General features: G+C 39.9%; 1 protein-coding gene across 4 annotated transcripts; it reads left to right on the forward strand.

Annotated features, from left to right (window-relative positions):
* Nucleotides 1–42: 42 nt before the first annotated feature.
* Nucleotides 43–20472, forward strand: mia2 (MIA SH3 domain ER export factor 2). Of its 4 annotated transcripts, none has more exons than XM_088002765.1 (28): nt 43–372; nt 505–638; nt 1470–1556; nt 1684–6013; nt 6145–6324; nt 6495–6595; nt 10396–10527; nt 11001–11022; nt 11689–11777; nt 11885–11956; nt 12534–12644; nt 12725–12796; nt 12914–13018; nt 13137–13259; nt 13367–13513; nt 13690–13780; nt 13900–13967; nt 14049–14119; nt 14189–14290; nt 14694–14790; nt 14892–14959; nt 15361–15446; nt 15567–15662; nt 16686–16835; nt 18810–18965; nt 19091–19143; nt 19214–19394; nt 19472–20472. In XM_088002765.1, exons 1-28 carry the CDS (start codon nt 273–275, stop codon nt 19660–19662), a joined length of 7215 nt encoding a protein of 2404 aa, XP_087858891.1. In that variant the 5' UTR covers nt 43–272; the 3' UTR covers nt 19663–20472. The 4 variants fall into 4 exon arrangements, with proteins under 4 accessions (XP_087858891.1, XP_087858890.1, XP_014851223.2 ...); XM_088002764.1 differs by having other exon boundaries at nt 44–372; nt 15567–15680; XM_014995737.2 differs by having other exon boundaries at nt 166–372; nt 1684–1957; nt 15567–15680.
* Nucleotides 20473–20805: the final 333 nt, after the last annotated feature.

Consider the following 20805-nt stretch of genomic DNA (forward strand, 5'->3'; position numbering starts at 1 on the left):
CTGTTTTTAGAGATTTTTTGTCTTGTATTAGAGACTGAAAAAGAAAAAAAAACTTTGACCAGAAAAAAGTTCATGTCTAACGCAATACTCAACCCTTGTTAATGATTATCTTTCTGCAGGCCTTATATCTTATCTCAACAGTTTCATTCACCATTGAGCTTTTGTGACAGCAACAGCACAGAGGCAATGTCCACTTGCCAGCTGAACTGAGAGTTATTTCCACCCTACAATGGACATTTTCATTTGATACAATCTTTTAAAATCTGACAAATATGGAAGTCTGTCTTTGGATTATATTTTTTATGCTATTTCCAGACTTAAATATGGGATTGTTGTCTGACTACAAGATCTGTGGGGATCCAGAATGTGAAAGTAAGTCCAAACACTTTTGTGGTACAAGTTCTAGGCCAAACTATACTTGTAGTATTAATTCTACATCTAAACTTCTGGTAAAGTGATTATGATTATATGTGTCGCCTTTAACTTTTGTGCTTGCTTTTTTAGGTCCAATGAGCAGAGTTCAGGCTGTAAAGAGCCATGAAGGAAAGGATTGCAGATTCCTGAATTTCAGACGAGGAGACACAATTTTTGTGTACCACAAACTGACGGGGAAACGAGAAGACCTCTGGGCAGGCAGTGTATGTTTTGAATCAGCAGTTATATAGTTATAATGGTGAAAATAACAGAAAATAACAAAGACTTTTTTACCTAATACGACCAGCATCTTATCTTAGGTTGTTACTTATTGAGATAAGTCTTGATTATAATACAGAGCAGCTTTGTTTGTGAGTCCTGAGCAGTTGTGATGCTTGTATCTGTGGGACGTCTCCCGGCTCCCGCTTTGGTTTCATTTATTAAGTATTTAAAGATGGAGAGTGACAGTGACTTCCAAAAGTACATAAACTCTATAAAGTGTTTCACAGTTTCTTACAAACACAAACTTCAAAATATTTTGTTGGGATTTAATCTGATAGAGCAACACAAAATACTGCATAATTGGTGAAGCTGATAAAAAATGATACAAATGGTTTACAAAAAATGAGTACAAATATAATTATAGATGGAGACCATCTATGAGCAACTATTTCCGAGCACTGCTGCAGATCTCCAATTGGATTGTAGTCTAGACTTTGACTACGCCATATTTAATCTTCTTCTGCATTAGAGGTCCTCAAGTGCTTCTGTCCTGCAACTGTAATGCATCTAAATCAAATGAATGGATAATTTCCAGGGAACTTTATAACATGCTGAGGATGTGATTCCATCATATGACTCAGGTTTTTTGGAGGTGGGACGCATTGGAAAGTTGCACGACAGTACCTCTTGTACATTGGATTTGGAGACCCCTGTTAGATGTTTTCTGCACCCAGACCCACACATAACTTGTTTTAAAATGAAAATATTATTTTATTTAGGGTTTTTTTATTATTTTAAAATAAATGATTGCACCAACCTTATCTTTCTTTCAGATTGACAAACAATTTGGCTACTTCCCAAAGGATGCAGTACGAGAGGAGGAAGTATTTGCAACAATGAGGAAAGTGCTAGAGACCCAGGTAATATCAGTGACTGATCGGATACATACAAAAAAAAAATACTCTCTCTGAAGGATTATGAGATAGCTGCTGGCCTAAAACTGTAAAATTTTCTTCACCTTGAGACTTTAATCCTTGTTTTTGGCAGGAATCTGATTTCTTCTGTATGGATGAGTCTGGATATCCTCTTGACACGTCTCATCTGGACACTGATGAGGATGATGATCTTAACTTTCAAGGCCATGAACCCGAGTCCAGCCAGATCAGCCCACACTCTCATGACACAAATGCTCAAGGTACTGTGGCGTCCACTGAATCTACGGTAAAAGAAAGGGAAGATGAAGGTGGAAACAAAGAGCTCATCGATGCAGCTGAACTTCTCGAAGACGAACTCAAGACTTCAGCAATTCCAGAGCAACAAGGTGGGTCTCCCTCCTCCTCCTGGCTGCGTTCGTCTGTGACAGGATGGTTAGGTTTTGCTAAAGAGGAGCAGTCAGGGGATTCAGAACAAGAAGCGAGGGAAGATGAGAAGGAGGAGACTAAATCAGAAGCGTCACTCACATCTTCTGTGACGGGCTGGCTGGGCTTTGGAGGAGAAGACAAACCTAACAGTGATGAAGATAGCATGAAAGGTAGGGAAGATACCTTTACCTCAACAATGACTGGGTGGCTTGGCTTCGGTGAGGAGAAAAATACTGTCGCTTTAGAAAACAAAGAAAATGAAGAAACAGGTGATGAGAAAGAGCCCACAGAGACGTTTAGGAGTAGGAGGATGTCTCTGGACCTGGAAGGCAGCAAATTACAGGAAGAGGAGAAGGAAGACATGGGGACAATGGGTTGGCTGGGCAGTGGGTTGGCAAGCAGGCTGGGGTTTGGCTCAAGTGGTCAGGATTCAGAAGGAGAAGGTGTGGAAGTGCAGGAACAGAAGCCATCTAGTTCCTGGATGGAGATGGGAATTGGGAGCATTTGGGGCTTCGGGGGTAGTAACACTGGAGCTGATGGAAGTAAAGAAAGTGGTATTAGGGAGACAGAAAGGGATCAAATGTTAGAACAACCATCTGGATTTGAAAACGTGGATATCAGCCAATCAGAAGCTTCATTTACAGAAGAAATAAAGGCTGAAACTGTTCCTTACACACTACCAGTCGGTGCTGAACGTGGTGGTGCTGCAGAAGATAATATTGAGCATTCAAACACAGAGGATGTAAATAATTTAGATATTGATGCAGGGATTTTCAACAAAGATGATTCAATTCATAACTCTTCCCAAGTAGACGATGAAAATATCGGTGAACATAGTAGGAGAGATGAACAAATCAGTCAAAATGATGAGTTTACTGAGCAACCTGAAATCAGTTCAGGTCCTGACCACAGCTTAGAGGAATTACATTCAAACTCCATGGAGCAACTTGAAGGTAGCATGGAGGAAAGTGAAAACCATGACGTTCAAATCGAGGCTCCGGGAAGTTTGGAGGAGGAAGGTGCTGAAGTAACAAACCAAGTTCATAAAATTGAAGGATCCACTCTAATGTCAGAAAACAGTCCAGTTAACAGGGATAATCATATAGAAGAGCATTTTAATGAGGTGACAGGACCATCTCAACAGGAAATACTAGGAGTTCAGTCTGAATTGCCTGAGGAGACTCAAGTCAGTGGTGATCAGGAGGAAAGCAGTGGTCAGAGTCAGCTTGGCTCTTCCTCTCTTCACGGGGAGGTAGGACTGCAGCAAGAAACACAAACTATGGAAGTCACCTCTAACAACGATGGACCGTTACTTTCTGGAAATACTGAAAGTCTGCATGACAGTGTCTCAGAGGAGGGTTTGAATGAAACCAAACCAAACATTTACACGACTAAAGAGTCTCCACAGATTGCAAGAGACGGTGATGTTGACCGATTCAAGGAAACTGTAAAAGACCAGAATGAAGAAACTGAGGAAGAGACATCAGATTCTGAGAATGAGGTTTTCAATGGAAATCAAATGAAATCAACAATAGTTTCTGAAAGAGAAACCGAAGAGGGGTTAAAAGAAGAGGAAAAGGTAGAGATTCATAAACAGGAAGAGGTAGAGGTGCAAGAACAGATCGAGGAAGTAAAGCAAGAGGAACAGAAAATGAAATTGGAGGGCTTAAATAAACAGGAAACAGAGAAGGAAGAAGAGATAGGAGATATTTCTGAGGAGGACATGGAGTTAAGAGAGGAAAGGCAGGAGGGGATAGAGGAGCTAGAGAAACTGGTAAAGGAGTTAACAGAGCATGGACATCAGATCAGAGAGGAAGAGTTAAAGGAATCTGAGGAGCAAAATGAAAAAGAGGAGAAGGCAGACGTTTCTGGGGAGCACTCAAGTCAGGAGGGGATGGAGTTAGCAGAAGAAAGGGAAAAAGAGATGGAGGAGGCAGAGGAGGGAGAGAAAAGCATAGAGGAGTTACCAGAGCATGGACATCAGATCAGAGTGGAAGAGTTAAAAGAATTGGAGGAAGAAAATGAACGAGAAGAGAAGGTAGATGTTTTTCTGGAGAGCTCAAATCAAGAGGGGATGGAGTTAGCAGAAGAAAGGCAGAAAGAGATGGAAGTGGAGGGAGAAAAATTTGAAGCAGCGTTATTAGAGCATGAGCAAGTCATTGTGGAAAGGTTAAAGGAATCAGTGGAGCCAAACGAAATAGGACAGGACGAAGAGGAGAATATGTCAGGTGTTTTCAGGGCAAGCTCAAGTCAGGAGGGGGCGGAGCTAGCAGAAGAAAGGCAGAAGGAAACGGAGGAGGGAGAGGAGGGAGAGGAAAGCGCAGAGGAGTTACCGGAGCATGGACATGGGATCAGAGTGGAAGAGTTAAAAGAATTGGAGGAAGAAAATGAAAAAGAGGAGAAGGTAGATGTTTTTGCGGATAGCTCAAATCAAGAGGGGATGGAGTTAGCAGAAGAAAGGCAGAAAGAGATGGAGGAGTTAACAGAGGGAGAGAAATGGACAACAGTGTTAGTAGAGCATGGGGAAATCCAGGTGGAAAGGTTAAATGAATCAGTGGAGCCAAATGAAACAGAGCAGGAGGAGGAGATGTCAGACGTTTCTGAGGAGAGCTCAAGTCAGGAGGAGATGGAGTTAACAGAACAAAGGGAGACGGAGGCAAAGAAGCTAAATGAGGAAGACAAACAGGTAGAGGAGTTACTAGAGCATGGACACCAGATCAGAGTGGAACAGTTAAAGGAATTGGAGAAGCAAAATGAAAATAAGATAGCAGATGACTCTGGGGAAATGGAGATGGAGTTAAAAAAAGATGAGCAGGAGGTAGAGGAGGTAAAAAACCAGCAAATAGGGGTTGTGTCACTTGGGGATGAGCAGGGCACACTGGAAAGGTTAGAGGAATCTGAGGAGCAAAATAAACATGCAAAAGAGGAAGTTGAAAACCAGGTTTGGGAGGGACAGTTAGAACACAAGCAGACTGACATGGTGGATAATTCCAGCTTGGCTTCTTTGGTCTCTGAAACGAACACACAGACTGAAATCCAAAAGGACGAGGAGCAGGAGGAGAAGGAAGTGGAGAAACAGAACAAAGAAGAGCTTGAGGAAGAAAACGAGCACCCTACGAAGGAAGTGGAGGATGATAATGTTGACGTAGGTGGGTTTGAGGATGGAGAACGGACCAGAACGACGGTAAATGATGATGACGACTGGAAGGAAGACAGACAAAACAATGATTTTGAAGAAGAAACCAGGAAAACCTATGCTACAAAAACAGAAAATGAACTTTACAAAGACAGAGAAGAAATGCATGACTCTGCTGAAAGTCAAGTTCAGACAGCTGAGCAAACTGAGTCCACAGATCCACCTCAGGGAGCAGACAGTGAAAGTAGAGGAGCTTTTGGTCTTATTAAAAACACTTTAGGATTTTTCTCCCAAACACCCACCCCTGAGATGTCCGAGTCCACCCAGTCTGTTCATAATGTCAACACAAATGAAGCTGAGCCATCACAGCCTCACCCCTCCATCACTCCAGAACTAGTGTCCCCCACAGATTCATTTCATGCTGAAGTAACACACGCAGCATTTCCCACAGAGCACCCGCAGGCCGATCCTCCTTCTGCTGAAAAGCTCCCCCGCACCGCTCATTTGGTCACCAAAGAACCATCCAAAACAAAACTCCTCAGCAAACATTACAAAAATCTCCTCCGCCACATGAACACGGACGAGGCAGTTATCTTAGAGGACCTCTTCGGCCGATACAAACTGCAATTTTTAGATTACGTTTTGACAAGTTCAGAGGCCGCAACTGCAGAGGACGATCAGTCAATACTGTTGGATATAGAAAGACTTCTGCAACACAACATGGAGACTCTTGTGGCTCCCAGCATGAGCATCACCGATGCACTGCAGGAGGACAAACAAAGGACCAGTGCAATTATTGCACTGCAGAAGCTGGAAACGTTATTGAAAACAGTGAAGGAGACTGTCAGCACAGGAATATCAGATGTCAGTAATCATCAAGGTATTTTTGTCTAACTTGCATAAACTATCATGGCTCATATTATTATTATTATTATTTTTTTTTTAATTTAACCTGTTGGTTCAGGTCTGTCCTCATCGCTGTGTATTTGTGTGTTCCTTTGTCACATGCAGTTGAGCACAGTTCAAGCCAAGAAAATGAAGATAACTCCCAATCTGCTTCTTTACATAAAGATGATGATGATGATGGCAAATATAAAGACTGGAATTATGAGGAGGAGGAAAGAAGAGTTGAAGGAAGTAAAGATAATATTGAATCCCTCCATCTCACTCAGCCAGGATCAAAACAGAAAGGTACGAGAAAACCAAATTTTGGAGAGATGTTTCATTAAGGTGAGGTTGGCCTGCTCCCTCTCATTTATGCAAAACATAAAGACTCTATAATACATTATTGTCCGATATTCTTTTAATAGCCCATTAATTACATTAAAAAATAAAAAATAAAAGTGTGACTCTAACTCTAGGGGTAATCAAGCAAACTCTGGAGTTGATTCATCGGGTAGCTGAGGACTCCATAAGTTGTGCTCAAGCAGTGATGGAAATCCTTGTTTGGATTCATGTGCAGGTAAGTCCCAAGACTGCATTCGTGGCCCACAGAAAGGAAGTAGGGGTTGTTTGCTTAACATAAAATAAGCCATTTATGTTGAAATAGTTCTTTAAGTGTATATGTTTTTTGTATAAAACCACTTTAAAACAAAAACAGCATAAGATACTCTAGAGTTATTGGTTATTTAATTAGAGGCAACTTTTTACAAAGGTGAGCGGATCTTCAGATATACGTGCTGTTGTTTTTTTTTTTTTTTCGTTTTTTTTTTTAACAACTTATGACTTTGGTAAAGATTTGCCATTTGTCATACTACAACCATAAACTTCCATGAGTTTTATATCGTTTTTTTCTGTGAGATCACACTAAGTAGTAGGTAAAGTATATTTTTCAAATCAAAACCTGTTCACTCCCAATTGCTGTGACACCACTAAATAAAAACCAGTGCAACCAATCGCCTGAAGAAGCCACTTGATTAGTAAATATTTACAGCTTTGAGTAATAAAACCTAATCATAAAAGATGTCAGATGTCAGAGATGTCAGGAGTTTGCCAGAGAATATGGCAAAACTAATAGCTTACTGAAGACCAAGAAGCACACCAGACAGGTCATAGATAAAGTTGTGGAGAAAGTTAAAGGTGGTTTAGGTTAGAAACAAACCGTAAAAATATAATGGAGCACAGTTCAATCACAGATCTAAAATGGGAAGAGAACAAAAATCTGCAAACCTACCCATGTTGTAGATTTTCCATCAAAAACTGACAGGAGAGCATAATTCACAGAAGCAGCCAAAACTCCAGAGATCCACAGTACATCTGTAGTTGGAGCCTGTTGTCGTTATCTTAAGATGAGAAACTGTTATCATGATAATCCCATAGCCTACAGTAAGCAGTGCTGCATTGTGTACCCCCTACTGAGATTGCATTTTCAGTAAATTTCAAACAAATGCAAGGTGGTACTTTTTTGAATACCAACCTTAAACAGGCAAAATCATTTTTTATGAGTACACAGAAAAATCTAAAAATATTCATAAATGCAAGGTGAAAATGATAATGTTTGAGATGAAAGTATAGTATTTTACTATTTTAAGCATTTTCTTTCTTCATGTTGATTTAAGGCATTGAGAGGCTTTTGTTTCCTACAGGCAATGAGTAGACTTTGCAGCGTCTGGTTCTTTAAGACTCTGAACCTGTGGCATGTTGATCTCTCTCTCCCTTTGGCATTCAAGTTTGCTTTCGTCTCAGTTGTCAGACTGGCTTGACGCCGACATGGCTTCTTACGTTTGATACACACCAGAGGCCAACTTGGATTTCAGGTCTACATGGTGTCACAGGGCAAGAGATTCTTTATATTCAGATGGATAAAAGTGAGGCCAGGTCGGTGAGTATGAAATTTAGAGCTCAAGCCGTTAGACTGACTTTAAACAGGGCTGTCGTTACCCAGTTGTTTACATTCAAAGCTTGCCACAATATGTATATTGCATAATTCTTAAGATATACATATCCCCTTTGTTATTTAATTTTCAGGAAAGTAAATTTGTCTTGTGGTGACATAATGAATTGTAAAATATAGAATATAAAGATATTTAAACAATCTATGGATGACACCTGTTTCCTACGGTGTCACATTGAAAGGTCTCCGATGTGCCTGTGTGGCATCTTACAATTGGTGACGTTTGGAACGAACCATTTACAAATGTAGGGGTGCATGTAAGCTCCTTTTAAACATAGCATGCCTAAAAAAAGTGAATGTGAATATTTTTTCCACATATATCTTCTATATATATATCGTCTTAAATATTTCCTTATCATTTTGTTCTCAAGTCATTACTTCTAGTTGGTGAAGAAGATTTAATATTCCGGGTTCCGTCTCTAATGGCTGAAAAATATGGTACTTTCTTAGAGGATCGGTGTTGTGAATAGGATGTGAAATAGCCGTTAACCCGGCTGTAGGAAGCCTGTCTTTCTCTAATCAGTATTAATGAAATTCCTATTAGATATTAAGCCAAATGAAATAACTTGGACATGACGGAACGTCCGGAAGATGAGCAATTGGCCAACAAAGCGGCTGACTTCCAGGCAACAGCAGAAACCTTCTACAACATCGCCGTTGAGAAAGTGAAAGATGTACGTTAATATGTGGCAGGTCTGGTTAGCATTTCCCATTTAGCCGCCAGAGTCGAAGTAATATAACGGACTTTATTACATGTAGTACTTATCTTTGCTCTCAGGTGTGTGTCCCGACATTGCTTTTGACTGTCATGGTTTACCTGTCAGTTTGAAACCATTATATAGGCATTAGCATAGTTAGCTGGTTCAGTCAGTCAGCATTTCTCTTGTGTTAAGTTTTTATTGTCTTGTGGGTTGTTTTACTTTTTGAGAAACGATGAACGTTATGTTATATTTTTCTGTTGGACGCATTTTTTTGTGATGGCAAACGGAACTGTGATAATCCCACTGAAACAGCTGTTTGGTAATAAGACTGCAACTGCTTAGGAATCCAGTGAAATTGTCACACTAACCCAGAGTTCCTCTTTTTAAAACTGCAATTAAAATGCAGCTATATTGTTTTGGTTGTGAATTTGTAATTAAATTGATCTCATTTCATACTGATAGTTTATTAGAAAGGATGAACCCAAAAATGTAACATTATGCGTGAATTATAAAGTGCACTTCAGGATTCGACAGAACCGCCTTTTTCAACACAAACTCGGTATAACATTTCTTCTTACACCGCCATGGGAGGATTTTAGCCCCCTTCCTTTTTACAGCATTCATTAGGGAGAGCAGACAATCCTTAATGCACAGCTCTCATCAGGCCCCACAGAAGCATTTCAAATCAGATTGTGGTCTCTAGACTAATCATTTTTGTTTTAGCCATTCTGTTGTAGATTTGGTGTCGTGGTTGGGCTGGTGATTTTCCTGTTGGTGACCTAGATTGGGTCAAGTTTTAACTGCTCCTGAGACGGCATAACCTGCTCAAACTCAATTCAGTTAATTTAAAATATTTTATTTATCCCAAGGGAAAATTAAATCTTTTCATACCTCATCATCCAAGTGTCTTCAGAATCGTTGTTGTCGGTGATACTGTGAGGAGGAATGATCTCCAGTAGCAGTCAGACTTGCAACAAATCTGAAGAAGACTCTGACTGAAGAGTGTTTCAGTATGACTATCTCATGACTGCTATGGCATGCTGTAAAGATGGTATTCTATAGTAACATGTCCTGGATCACAAAATCAGTTTTTTGGCAAGCTCTGCTGATCCACATCACGTGCTTTTGCCACTCCTCTTTAAACTCCTTTTTAAATATCTGTCTGGGCATAAGGCTGGAAAGCCAGGCAGAGAGAGAGAGAGACGATGGAGTTTGAGATATGATCCTTGCCCATTATGATTGGTGGAAAAGAAAGTCTGAACTTCCTCCTCCTCTGTTTGCTCTATGTCCATCTAGCCTCCTGTTCAGTTCCTTTGGGATTTGGGATCACATCCCAGAGGTCTTATTTGAGCCTCTGGGATGCTAATCGTTAAAAACAATGCCATGTTGCCAGAGTTGGTATCATACAACTTTCTGAAGGTGATAAAGTAGAATCAAAAATTATTGCAGGTGCACACCATCCAAAGCCAGAGGGAGTAATTGTCCAAACATACAATCCCTGGAAAAAAAAAAAAACTGGTCAAATGTAACAGAGCTACACTATGAATAGGTGCAATTATTTCAGTATCTCTTAAATGATATTATTCAGCAAATGTCTAAACTATCATTTAAATGAAAAGAAGCAGACTCAAAAATCAACCCCTTTTTTTCACCTCCCTCATCTTTTAGGCTGTGTCACTACTGCCTGACGACATGAGGCCAGGGCCAGACCTGTACGGTGTACCATGGGAACCGGTAATCTTCACTGGCCTGGTGGGACTGGTGACATTCCTGTTGTTCACCAGTAGATGTTACAGATCTGTAAGTGAACTTGAACTGCCTTGGATGTTTACCAGTGAGCCGCAGAATTATTGGCCCATAAAAGTTGTATTCCGAACTCAGTCTATCAGCAAACAGGAAAATGTCGACCATTAGTAGCTGCTAATATTTATCTTCTGCAGTGTGGCCTTCAGACGTTTTGTATCCAAACCAAAAAGAAATATTAATAGCTACATCTGTGTCTCACAAACTATGTGTGATGGAGTGGTGCAACTCCGTAGTCTTTAGCTAGCTTTGACAAAGTGTTTGCTATTGCTTCCAGGAGAGAAAATAAATGACCAAACAGGCATTTGACATTTGTCGCAACTTGAAATGTGGTCAGAACATGGGGTCACAGTCTTTTCATCTTTATTTACATCTTTGTCATAATATGTTCACACTATATGAATAATTAAGCATAAAGTCACTCTGTTATTCATTGTCTTTTTTTTTTTTTTGCTCTTATTTCCACACAGATAAAGAGCAGAATGTATCAAAGTAAGTTTTCACCGCAAATACCTGTCTAAATAAACCATCAGTGCTGTTTTCTGCTGGACCTTGTATTACTGAGGGCATTTAATTGACAAGCTTTTTCCTTGAAGGATTCAATTTAACTAAGCCTAGCATTAAACACCTTGCCTCCTGGTGCTATAAAGCTGGTTATTGACTTTGTCTCTCAACCTAGAGTCACTGACGATGATGTCAAATAAAATGGAGAGAAAGCTAGGCTAATTGCAAATTAATATCCGGGCAAATGATTAAAGCAGAAGTGTTTTTTTTTTTTTAAATATAGTTTACATGTTGATTAGAACTTTGTACGTGTTATCTGCTCTGGATTTATTTATATTATAAAGTACTGTGAAAAATAACTTAAGGTCAATAAGGTATCTGTCTAATCTACTCTTGACATTAAATCATCTAAAAAGTTACTACAGTAAATCGTACATATTGACCAGGAACTCATTTCAGTGGGAGGCAATTTACCCTATAGATTAGGCTTCCCCACATATGTTACCATGGTGACAGAACCAGCTTTGTGACGTTGAAAATGCCAAACTGAATCCGAAAGTGCCATGATAAGAAACTCATCTTGCTTCATCATACAGGCAAACTGGCAAAAACAAGTTAGATTTTTTTTTTAACATCTTTTGTTTTGTTTTTCAGAAAAGGAAGAGAGGCTGGCTGGACAACTTGCACAGCTGCTGGATGAAAAGTGTAAAGTCCTCGAGACTCTCAGTCAGTGTCAAAAAGAGGTTGGTGCTCCTGCTTACTGAGTGTTTTGAGAGCCAGAGCCTCCTTCCGTGTTGTTTTCAAATCCGTGGACTGACTGAGTCATTTCTTCGTAACCTGTAATTTTCAGTATGATGACCTGGAGAATTTACTCAGGGACGGCGGCGTTCTGGCTCAGACTCAAAAATCCGAAGATTTGGAGGTAAGGCAGAGGGAACAAAGACTTGAATTGAAGCATAAACGTGTGTGAAGCAAAAAGTTAAACTCTATTTTATTCATTCTTCTAGTAAAAAAAAAAGCATGTTTATCTTGTTGGTTGCAGGTTTTTGTTGTTTTGGAAGTTAAGGAGCTGATAAGAAGCTCTTTTCATGTTGCAGGACATTTCTGTGGCTTATTGTTATTGAAAGCACTGATGTCATGGTCAACATGTGTGGTATTTTCATTATATTCTTGGTGTTGCACCACAAAGCTACTTTTAATTTTAGACTTTCAAGCCGAACGAGTTTACCAAACTTAACCATTCCACATGGTCTTGTATTACTTGATTTAGCATGAAACCTGTGGTGCAACTGGAAATTGGACAAAACTGGCAAAATTAAGATTATTGAATCCAACTAACATCAAGTTATACATAAAAGCCAAATAAATTGAATTAGCATGACCCAAGTTAGTCTGATTCTTTTTCTGTCTTGCTTAATGAAACTTGTCTGACTTTTTTTAATCTTTTTTTTTTTTTAAACAAGTTTTCTAAACACAGCTGGTTTTCATGTTCACGGTAGGGCCAAGCCGAACAGTTGGAACAGACTAAAAAGCAGCTGGGGACAGATCTTGGACATCTGAAGGAGCAGCTGTCCCAGCAACAAGAACATAGAAAGGAGCAAGAAAGGAGGGTAGGCCCGGACTTTTAAAGATATCCTGTAATCATAGTGTTAATCCACACTGATGTCTTTTTCTTTTGCCTTTATTACAGATAACTCTGCTTGAGGAAAGCATGAAAGCATGTGAAGAAGAAACCAAAGAGCTCCATTCAAAAGAGGAGCAGGTGCTTGAATTATCTTTCAGTTGCTCTCCTGCCTCTTCTTCTCTTTGTCTTTTACTTGAATTTTATTCTATCCACTTCTCGGAGTGACTGCGTTTTTTTTTTTCTTGTTTTGTTTAGGCACAAACAACTCTGAAGGTTTACAGCATGAACAGCGAGAGACTACAGAGAAACCTGGAAACGGCAGAAGAGGAGAACACTGTTCTGCAGGAGAGCAACAATCAGGTCAGATTATGTACATAAAGAAAAGAGTTTCATACATCGATTTGCATCTTTCTTCCTCTTCTTCTTATATTCTCTGCATCATTATTTTAGATCTCTGTCCATGTGCTTTTATCCACAGTTGAAGCAGGAGGTGGAGGGATGGGCGGAGAGAGTAAGCGAGCTGGAGGAGGAGATGCGGAGGTGCGAGGTCGCCCACAGCGCGATGTTGCAGGATGTGGCCGTCAAGGACGATCGCATAACGGTGCGATTGCTTCTCATGAGCGTCGATCATCTCAGGAGAACGGCAGAGTTCAAGTACCGCCACATGCTTGCCGCTAGACGTATGTAATCGTTTATAACTCTTCACAGTCCTTGACGGATCGGCTGCTCCGAATGAAATGCTGGGAGTCGGACCTAGAGGGAGAGGGAGGAGAAAAGGAGGCAACCAATGGGACGCCGGGAGAAGACGACAACGCGCACCTGCAGAAAGTCCAGAAACTCATCTTTGCTGCTAAGGTACAAAGACACAAGTATAAAATATTTACATTTTTGAATGTAAATCAAGCACATTTAAAGAAATAATCATTTTAATCAGTATATTTGTGTTATTTTTCAGAATACAAATGTTTTATCCAGTTAGCCCATGCCAACATGACCCCATTTTTAAATAATGTACTTGTGTCTCCATGCAGCTGAACGCAGACCTCAAATCAGTGGATGAAGATAAAGACAGAGTGTTTGCGAAGCTGAATGATGAGATCAAAGCAAAAGAAGACCTGCAGGGTGGGTTAACTGTAGTCACATGCTGACATGTTAGTGAAAAAAGACGGACTAACTAATCGACTTGTAGAAGAAGCCTCAGAAATCCTATCATGTTTTCTGCTTTTATTTTCCATTTAAAGTGAGCATTGAGGAGATGGAGAAGGAGAAGTTGTCCCTGCAGTCTGACGCCGAGAATTATACGGGCCAGGTGGGTAACCTCAAACTGTTTCCGTGAGGTTTGTTATACGGTCGAGTCATTTGTTCTGATGGTCCTGGTTCGTGTGTGCAGGTCGAGCGGATACAACAGAAACTGCAAATCATGACAGAAATGTACCAGGAGAACGAGCTCAAGCTGCACAGGTTCATACCTCTACATTCGGTAGCTAAACAAAGTGTTTGATGAGTCTGTAATCATGAACCTTTGTGCAGAATGCTGACTGTGGAGGAGAAGGAGCGTCACCAGAAGGAGGAGAAGTTGAATAAAGCTGATAAAAACATTGCGATGGCGATGGAAGAACTGAATAACTACAGGTGACACTCGTGTCTGCAAAAAATATGGAATTTTATTTGGAAAAGGAAAACTAGTTTTCAGTTTTTTTGTGTAATTTATTTCATGGGCCATGGTCTGTACGATTACATATCTGAATTCCTAAAAATGCCTTGATGAGTAAGTTTGGTTTCACAAGTGGTTTCAAACATTTTGTGTAAAAAGCAATAAGATTTGCATTGGTTTAATTTAAAAAGTAAACACGGTTACTGTTAACGTCATCATCAATCCTTTTTTGTCAAAGGTCTATCCGGCCATCTGTCCGCCCGTTTTTCAAATCATCTGTCCATCTTTACACTTTTACACCTTAAAACTGAAGCCACAGCTGGCAAAAGCAGAAGTAGCGTTTGTCTTCCCTTCACAGTTTTGCTCGTGCTTTGTTTTCAGAAAACGAGCGGAGGAGATGGAAGAGGAGCTGGAGAAAACAAAACAGTCGTATCACACTCAAATCTCTGCCCATGAGAAGAAAGCTCATAATAACTGGGTTAGTGAAGCTCTGCCACAGATCAGCTCAAAGAGCGTCTTGCTGTGCTGTAATGCATTTCGGTGTTTATGCATTGCGATTCATCTGGTAAATATTTCCAGTTGGCAGCGCGGTCAGCAGAGAGAGAGCTGGGAGACTTCCGAAGAGAGAACGCCCTCCTCAGACAAAAGTAAGCATAGCAACAAACCTGGCCTTGCTGAATATGGTCGGCTGTGTTAACAAAGACAAATAAATGTGATTGTTTTAGGCGCATTTTAGTGCTGGACTAAGACGTGAATAACTGAAATAACTGATCTCAGAGTGCTACAAGAGAGCTTTCCTGTCAACAGCCATCGCTATCTACAATAAAGCTTTGAAGAATTTCAATTAATGAGTTGCAGTAACATTTATTTTCCCTTTGGGATCAATAAAGTATTTTTGAAAGCAGGAAATTGATCACATTTTCTGCTTGCACTCACCCGAAAGGTTTGGGAAATATGACCTGAAAAATGCACAGAAACCAGGCATATTTTTAACAGCATGTACTTATTCAAGGCTATTAAAGCTTTCCGTGTTTTTACCGATGTTCAGACTCTCAGATACTCAGTTTAAACTGGATTCCCTCGATAAAGACCCGTACGCCTTGAACAACCTGGCTAGACCGCTGCCTTTCCGAGGTAAACCTACACGTCTAATGAACATGTCTTAATTTGAGTAAACTTCATGAGGAATCTGATGTAAATGGTACCATTTGAATTGAAATGTTATATGTAAATGTTAAATTTCCTCCTTTGCAGCTGAAAGGTCGCCTTATGGTCCTTCTCCTCTGGGCCGGCCCTCGTCTGAAACTAGACCTTTCCTCTCTCCTCCAATATTAATGGATGGGCTGCATGGTAGGCTGTCTCCCAGAGGTAAACATGGACAAAACAATTTATTGAAATGTTGCAAGTTCTCATTCAGCCTTGTTGTCCAATGACGTTTGCATGTTGCTGTTGGCTAGGTGACTATTGCATGATTAAATTTAGATGATGATACAGAACCTTTCAAATGTAAATTATGTAAAAAAAAAAAGAAAAAAAAGTGGAGTTTGAGGGGTTCGGAATCCCTTAAACTCCATGTTTTTTCATGTCACAATCAGAAACTTGAATGTGTTTTATTGTAATTTCATATTTTAGAACCACACAAAGTAGTGCATAAATGTGAGGTGGAAATACCTATACCTTCTACAAATGAAATCTAAAAAGGGTGGAATGAATTTATATATATATATATGTGTATAAGTAAAATCCACCATGCAACAAATGTTCTTAAAAAGTAACCTTATTAACTCATAGCTTTAATAGAGTAGTTTAGATTAAAACATGTCTGTTAGAATAACTTAGTTTTGTTGTTCACAGATGCTTTTCATCCAGTCTAAACTTTTGTATGAAAATTTTATTTGCTAAGCTGGTAGAAACGCATCTTGCAGTGAACAGTGGCGCTACATATTTTTTATTTATTTAAAACCAAAAACATTTTCCTTCCGACTAATAATCACGCACTACTTTGTATTCTGCTGTGCAATAAAATCCAAATAAAATGATTACGGTGGTTGTATTGTGACAAGTTGCAAAAGTTAAATGTCTGTGAAACCTTTTGAACAGTTCTGTACATACTGCGACAAGATATCTTTTGCATGCTTTCTGCAATCCACCAGTCGGCAACCATGAAAAGTTTAACATGACAATATGCCTGCAAGCCTTGTGTTTCTCTGACTGACTTAAAGTGCTCCTCCTTTATCTTCCCCCTCAACACACTCTGTCTGACCCACATGGGTTGTTTTCCCTCCTCTCCATCTTTGTCGTTCACATCAATCTTCACCATCATCATCTTATTTGCTTTGCCCCTTCTTTCCTCCTTATTGCTTTCCTGCCCAGTATCTCGTGGTCCAGGGGAGCCCCCAAGTGGCCAAGCAGAGATGGAGCGCAGTGGAGGTCCTCATTCAGACAGCGGTTCAAACTCTCCCACATGGGAGAGAGATCGCAGGGGTCCCCCGCCAGGACCTCCTGGGCCTCTGGCACCCCCAGGTGTGTGGGAAAAAAAAAAATCTGAAAGCACATTTGCTTTGATCAAAGAGCATATTTTTCCAAAGAGAAATTGTTGTTTTGGTATTTAATCACAAAAAAAAAACAGGTTAATTCAAGGCAGCTCTGTGTGAAGTTTTTTGCTTTTTGTTATTCTTTTTAATGTTCAGTTTCAGCTGCCAGCGACAAAAAGCCGACGTGCTCTGGTTTATATTAAACCAATCACAGTTCAAAAAGTTAGCATTGTGTTAAAAAAAAAAACTGGGACTGCCTCGGAAGGAAGTGCAAATATTTGCCTTCCTTGTGGCGATTCGTTCCAAACTGAAGAAACGGCTTTCAACTGTGATCAAAAGCAGCTTGCAGGAGCCTTTTTAATCAGTCAGGGGAACAACATGTCTACATATACCAGCCGTATTTCTGCCACATCACCATCACGCGACGGTGTTCGTTGTGCATGTGCACCTTGACTATGTTAACAAGCAGTCGTTGTCTACGTGGGTTCCTCTTTCATAGAGATGTTGACATAAAGCAGTAACTAATATCCCCGTCTCCATGACGCATGGTCTTAATGCGGTTGTAGCGCGTTGGTTGTCATAGCTTGCAATGACAGAGCATTGTGGTAATGATTGTGTAACCTTGTCTCGGCAAGTTGAACAGTCATATTAGCTAGCTGCTAATTGTTTTCATCTCTCACCATAGAGCTGAGATGGGACACAATGCAGGATTTTAAGAGGCTTAATTCTGCCGTGGCCCATCTGTTTTTACACCTGGTCTGCATTGTGCATACCGATGAAAGAAATGCAGGCTGAGACAACGTGTCATAAATTATGCAGTTTAAAAATATAAAAGTGTTTCCTGTTGCTAGCTCAAAGATATTTAATTTCTTTTCAGTTTTTTTTCCCATTTCAGCTACTATATCTGATGCAAGTTGGTACATGAGTTTTTTTATTCATTAACTTTAAGTGGTTTAGGTCTGTATGTAACTGCGTTTGCAAGAGTGAACACTAATTTAAAAAAAAAAAAACCAGGCTTGCAGAGGTAACATATAAAATCATAAATAATTAATTCCACCAAGTAGTACAAAATTTTACCCATTCTTAGAATAATTTCAACTTGATCCAGCTGCACCCAGTTTAGAGAGGTCTGATTGGCTCTGTAAGTGATTTTATAAAAAAATTATGACGCCATCTTTGAGAGAAAAATGTCAACAAAAATCTCTGTTAAACCTTTTGATACTATACCTTTCATTTTTAATAAATCAACACATTTATGCATCCTTGTGTTTCTTTTCAGTCCTCCATCTCTTCAAATCAGACTAGCAGTCATGAAAAACATCCTGAAAAAATCCTTGCTAGCTGTTGTATTTGCAAAGTTAGATAAGGTGGACCACCATGTCTTGTTAGGTCTGTTGTGGCTCTGTGCTCTTTCCGTTTTTGATGCTTGACTACAAAATGCCCCATGAGATGTTTAAAGTGTGAAATATTGCTTCATATCCTAACTATTCTTTAATTTTATTCCACACATGTCTGGTCTTTTCCCTGGTCTTCATGATGCTGCTTGTTCAGTGATGTTCTCTTTAAAAAAAAAGTTTTTTGTTTTTGTTTTGTTTTTTTAAGAGATCCAAAGAAATTTTTAAGCAATCTAAATTTTGAAGGCAATATTAATTTCATTTAGGGGTATCAGAGTCAAGGTGGCGAAACTAGAATGGATGAGATGCCTTTAAATGTCTTATTTGGAAAGAATATTAAACTACGTATCATTTTCTAGCACTTCATAATTAAACTTTATTTTTCTGTTGATGTATAAAGTAAGTACTTCCTGGATATAATGTGACAAAAATATACAAAACTTAGAGATATAAAGTTTTTTTTTTTTTTTTAGACACAAGAACTTTAGAAATATCACCTGAAACTGAGTTTTGTTGGATTTCTTTGCACTGATTTCATTTTTCCATTTTTTTATTTTGTACTTTGTCAGGCTACATGTTTCCAGAACCAGGAGGTCCCATGTTCAGGAGGCCTCCTCCTCCTCCAGGGGCTTTGGGGCCTTTGCCTCCTCTTGGGCCCCTCCCACCTGGCCCTATGCCACCTAGAGGTCTCCCCATGGGACCGCCTCACCCTCTGGACATGGCAGGTGAGCCGTTAATGATTACTTTTGTATGCAGCTGCTTAAGCGTGAAATGTTTGATGTGGAGTTATTCTGTATGTTGCATATCTTTATATGCTTTTCTCTCACAAACTAAACGTTTGTCGATGCAGATGGCTCGTTCAGAGAAAACCGCCTTGGACCCGGCGAACAGGACCACAGAGAGGTGAGCGGCAGTGTGAGATACAATATGTTTGGTCTTTACTGGTACTAAAGCCTATTATGTGTGTCATTAGTCTGGTCCTGGAGGTCAGAGGACTCCTCCTGAACTGGATCTGAGGATGGGTGGCCCTCCTCCATCTGGACCCCCAGGGATTCCTATAGACGGCCCCTTTCCTCGTAGAGCCCCGTATGGACCCCCTCCCCCTCCTGATTTCTACCATCCCAGGATACCAGGGGGTCCTCCCATGAGGCCCAGTAAGAAATCGTCATGTTTAGAACTTGAATGATTTAATCTAAAGATTTAATCTGAAACTGCCTTGCGTTTCTTCCAGTGTGGCCTCCCCATCCACAAGGAATGATGCTTCCTCCTCGTTTCTCTCCTGGCGGACCTCTTCCTCCCGCTCCTAATCCCAACGCCCCCTACGGCCCGCCCATGGCGCTACATCCAACCGATGGCCTTCCTCCTCCTCGTCAGCAGTCCCTGCCTTCGCCACCTCAAAGCCAGTCACCAGAGAACATCTAACGCCATCTAACCCTGTCGGTTTCCATGAGGATCCATTTCAGCTTCAGTAGCAGATGGAAGAAAAGTGGAGTTCCCTTCATTCTGCCCCAGCTACTTATTGGCCAGGAGGGATATTTACTGAAAGGTGTAGGTAGAGCAGAAACATCAATGTCCATCAGGCTGATTTGTTACTGTAAGAGTCTCAGTTCTGTTTCTCCTACATGTAAAACCTTTTCTTCTCCACCCCGTCATCCAACCACTTCATTTTAAAATCAACAGCTTTGTTGATTTGTGGGGTAAAGCTGTCATATTGGCAAGACACATTGTTACCTGGATCTTATGTTGAAAATGCACAGACTGACATTTGTCTACAATTCAGGTCAATGAGAGAAAAAATAAATGAACACAACTTATTTTGACAAACACTTTTTACGCCTGACATGGTCACTTTTTCCCCCCACACTAGTTTTTAAAATGCACTTTTGTTTTGGCATTTCTTACTATTAACATGATTTTCTTTAAAACAGCCACGTCAGCATACTTGATCTTCGTTAGAGGTCAAACGAGTATGTTTTCTTAAAATTCGCAAAAAAATTCTGAGTTCCCTTTGAAATTCAATAGACTTTGCATTCATCTTCTGTCTTAGTTTCAAACCAGGAGAGCAGGTGTGCAGCGGTGCTTCTGACGCCGTTACGGTGACTTACAAATGAAAACTGTGACTCCAATCAAGTCAAATGGTCTGACTGGAAGAGAGGCTCCCAGATGTCAGCTTTGTGAATTTTGTAAAAAGTGATTTGATAGACAAATAAAGACTTAAAACTTTCTCTGTCACTTATGTAAAGCTTTTGTGCTCATCTGCAGCACATTTCAATGTAGTTCTTTTCAAATTTTGTGTAGATGAAATGTTTAATATTTAAAAACCTTACATTTAATATTCAGGGCTTTTAAGTATGTTAATATAGTTGATCATTTAAAACCCTTTGCATAATTCAAATCCAGTTTAGGAATGGTTTGTACGCTGTAAATGGATAGACAAATATTTCAATGAAAGATGTCCGGTGTCTTCACAAAATTTGTGCGCATTTGAAACGAGTGCAGGACCTTACAAATTAGAATACAATTCAAAAATTTATTCGTTTTAGTATTTCTCTAATGGTGAAACTT

Source organism: Poecilia mexicana, unplaced genomic scaffold (assembly GCF_051168715.1).
Source record: "Poecilia mexicana isolate PSO_F unplaced genomic scaffold, ASM5116871v1 scaffold_22, whole genome shotgun sequence".
Taxonomy (NCBI): Eukaryota; Metazoa; Chordata; class Actinopteri; order Cyprinodontiformes; family Poeciliidae; genus Poecilia; species Poecilia mexicana.